This window comes from Helianthus annuus, chromosome 16 (genome assembly GCF_002127325.2).
Source record: "Helianthus annuus cultivar XRQ/B chromosome 16, HanXRQr2.0-SUNRISE, whole genome shotgun sequence".
Classification (NCBI taxonomy): Eukaryota; Viridiplantae; Streptophyta; class Magnoliopsida; order Asterales; family Asteraceae; genus Helianthus; species Helianthus annuus.
Genome location: NC_035448.2, coordinates 195,633,878 through 195,637,373, shown reverse-complemented (window position 1 = coordinate 195,637,373; position 3,496 = coordinate 195,633,878). Strand labels below are relative to the sequence as shown.

General features: G+C 40.4%; 1 protein-coding gene across 1 annotated transcript; it reads left to right on the top strand.

Moving 5' to 3' along the window:
* The first annotated feature begins 1,267 nt into the window (after positions 1-1,267).
* LOC110920316 (uncharacterized mitochondrial protein AtMg00810-like) lies at positions 1,268-2,044 on the top strand. Its single transcript, XM_022164534.1, has one exon. The coding sequence runs from the start codon at positions 1,268-1,270 to the stop codon at positions 2,042-2,044; it is 777 nt and encodes a 258-aa protein (XP_022020226.1).
* The last annotated feature ends 1,452 nt before the right edge of the window (positions 2,045-3,496 follow it).

The following is a 3,496-nucleotide window of genomic DNA, read 5'->3' as shown; positions in this document are numbered from 1 at the left end:
TACTTCTTCTCAAAATGGTAAAGCGGAACGTAAAATACGTACCATCAATAATCTTATTCGCACACTCTTAGCTCAAGCGTCTCTTCTAAATACATATTGGCATCATGCCTTGGAAGTTGCCACATACCTTTTAAATATTCTACCTAGCAAACTTCTAAATTACAACTCTCCAACTCAACGTCTATATCTTACTCGTTCAACATATGATCACCTACTAATTTTTGGGTGTCTATGCTTCCCGCTCATACCCTCCATTACTATCCACAAATTGGATTATCGTTCTTTGCCTTGTGTCTTCCTCGGGTATCCACCTAACCACCGTGGCTACAAGTGCCTTGACTTAGCCACACATAAAATAATTATCAGTCGCCACGTTATTTTTGACGAAACTACTTTTCCATATTCAAACCGGCCGTCATCGGGACTACGGTCCTATTATTTTCTCGATACTTATATTCATCCGCTGTTGTGGTCCACCACTTCAGCATCACCGTCTCCTACTACCTCTACTTCCTCTCCTAGCCCACAACAGCCTACCCCTTCTAGCCCACAACAGCCCAGCTCCACCGGCCCATCTGATACCTTTCCCCTCGGCTCATTTCCCTCCTCTCCCAGTACTGTTACTAGCCCAACTACTAACACCCATTCTCTTTCTACCCAAACCGATTCCCCACCACATCCCAATCAATCTGTTTCCCAAGCCCAATCGGCCCACGTCGATCCACTCTCCCAATGTCTCAACCTAACACTCATTCACAGCCTTCTCACACCTCATCTCAACCCCCTAATACGTCTACTCGTACTATGCGTACTCGCGCCATGGATGGTATCCCCAAGCCACGGCGGTTTCTTAACCTTCTTAGCACTTATGTCGCTTCCTTACCCAAAACCCCAAAAGATGCCATGTCCGTTCCGGAATGGCATAACGCCATGAATCTTGAGTTTAATGCCCTTATTAAAAATAAGACGTGGGAACTTTTCCCCCCGGCAACCTAACATGAATGTACTACGCAGCTTGTGGTGGTTTCGTCATAAATACAGGTCAGATGGTACAATAGAACGGTACAAAGCGCGTTTAGTTTGTGATGGTAGTAACCAACAAATTGGGGTCGATTGTGGAGATACTTTTAGTCCGGTTGTCAAACCGGCTACTATCCGTACTGTTTTATCTCTTGCATTGTCTCAATCATGGAAGATTCATCAATTGGATGTTACGAATGCATTTTGACACGGTAATTTGCATGAGACAGTGTATATGTATCAGCCAATGGGTTTTTGGCATCGGCAGTTTCCTGATCATGTATGTCTTCTAAAGAAATCTCTATACGAATCGAAACAGGCGCCACATGCATGGTACCAACGGTTCACCGATTTTATTCTCTCAATTGGTTTTCAGCAAAGTCAGTGTGATAATTCTCTTTTTGTTTATCATCATGGTACTGACGCGGCTTATTTACTCATCTACGTTGACAACATTATTCTTACTACATCGACTGATCATCTTCGGGATCATCTTATGCGTCGTTTGGGTGATGAGTTTGCCATGAAAGACCTTGGTCCCCTCAGTTATTTTCTAGGTGTTCAAGTTACACGCACCGGCCAGTCTCTGTTTCTATCTCAACAGCAATATACTCATGACATCATTGAACGTGCCGGTATGACTTCGTGTAACCCGGTTGCCACTCTAGTTGATTGCAACGTGAAGCTAAGTGCGACCTCTAGCCCGGAGTATGACAATCCTAATCAGTACCGTAGTTTGGCGGGTGCTCTTCAGTATTTGACGTTTACACGTCCTGACATCAGTTATGCGGTTCAGCAGGTGTGCATGCATATGCACTCCCCTCGTATTGATCATTGGAACGCACTAAAACGCATTATTAGATATTTGAAGGGTACCTCCTCTTTTGGGCTCACTTTGGGCTCCTCTGCTGATGTTTCTCTTCGTGCATATACGGATGCTGATTGGGCCGGGTGTCTAGACACACGTCGGTCCACCTCTGGGTACTGTGTTTATCTTGGTTCTAACCTTTTGTCGTGGTCTTAGAAGTGTCAAGCTGTTATGTCTCGTTCTAGTGCCGAGGCTGAGTATCGGGGTGTTGCAAATGTTGTTGCTGAAATGTCTTGGATTCGTAATCTCTTATTGGATCTTCACAAGCCACTACTCAAGGCCAGCATCGTTTTTTGTGACAATATTAGTGCCGTGTATCTCTTGGGAAATCCAGTTCAGCATCAACGTACTAAACATATTGCATTAGATATTCATTTTGTGCGAGAGCTCGTTCAGCGGACAGGTTCGGATGTTGCATCTCCCATCCAGGTTTCAAATTGCTAACATCTTCACTAAAGGATTGCCTCGACTTTTATTTGATGACTTTCGGTCCAGTCTCAACATTCGGCCACCTCTTGCTTCGACTGCAGGGGTGTAATAGAATATAGATAAATATGGAATGTAAATATGTTAATGATATTGTGTAGATCTCTTGATTAGAATAGGAGATATGATCTCTTGTATATATATGATTGATAGATGAATGAAGGAGGCCAAGTTTGCAATCATAACAAGAAGTTTCTTATATGTTCTTTTTAATTTTTTTTATCAAAAGAAGTAAGTTCTAAATGTTATATGTTAGCTATTAATTTATAAAAAAAAAATATTTAACATAGAGTTCATTAAGAGGAATGTAGTATAAGGTGATTAGGAAATATGAATTGAAATGGGATTAAGATTATAAGCATGGTTGATTTAGGTAATGATAAGGTTTTTGGTTTAGAATATTTATAATTGGCTCGTTATGACTCGTAACGATTCATGAAAGAAGACAAAGTTGAAATATATAAAAGTTCTTTAGATTTTTTTTGTTCTTTATTGGAAAGGGTCCAAAAATAAAATCTCGCTTGGGGCCTCCAAATAGGTTTAGCCCTCCCTGATGGCATAGATAACAAGATACGTGTTATATTGGTGACTCAACCCATCAATCAACTAAACCAGCATGCTCTGAGCAACAAATTTATTCCTCCGCCCTTTTGTGGCTCTTAATCCATCACTAAGATCAACCTTTCACCGAATTATATTGACAGCGCGCAGTTCAAACCACTCAAGGGAGCGCAAGATCAGTAATCCGAAACTAATAATTTCTTATAAAGGTTGTGTTTTAAACTAAATACAATCCCTAATTCGATATATAATGGAAATAATGAATAACAAGTTCTCAATCTCTAATATGTTCCCTCCATATTAGAGATTGAAGATTAGTCTCCCATGAATTTGTAGGATATAAGGTGTCCAAATATTAGTGGTTGAATTTATTCTCAAATGTGTCAAAATGTTAGCTATTGGATATTAGTCACTAACATAATTCACATATAGTTATTCGCGAGTATTATCAACAACTAAAAAATCAGTCCCAAAGAATATGTATTCGTGGCTGAAACATTTTGGGAATATTAAGGACTAAATTTCAGTCTCCAATACATTCCGTCCATTTTATGGATTGGA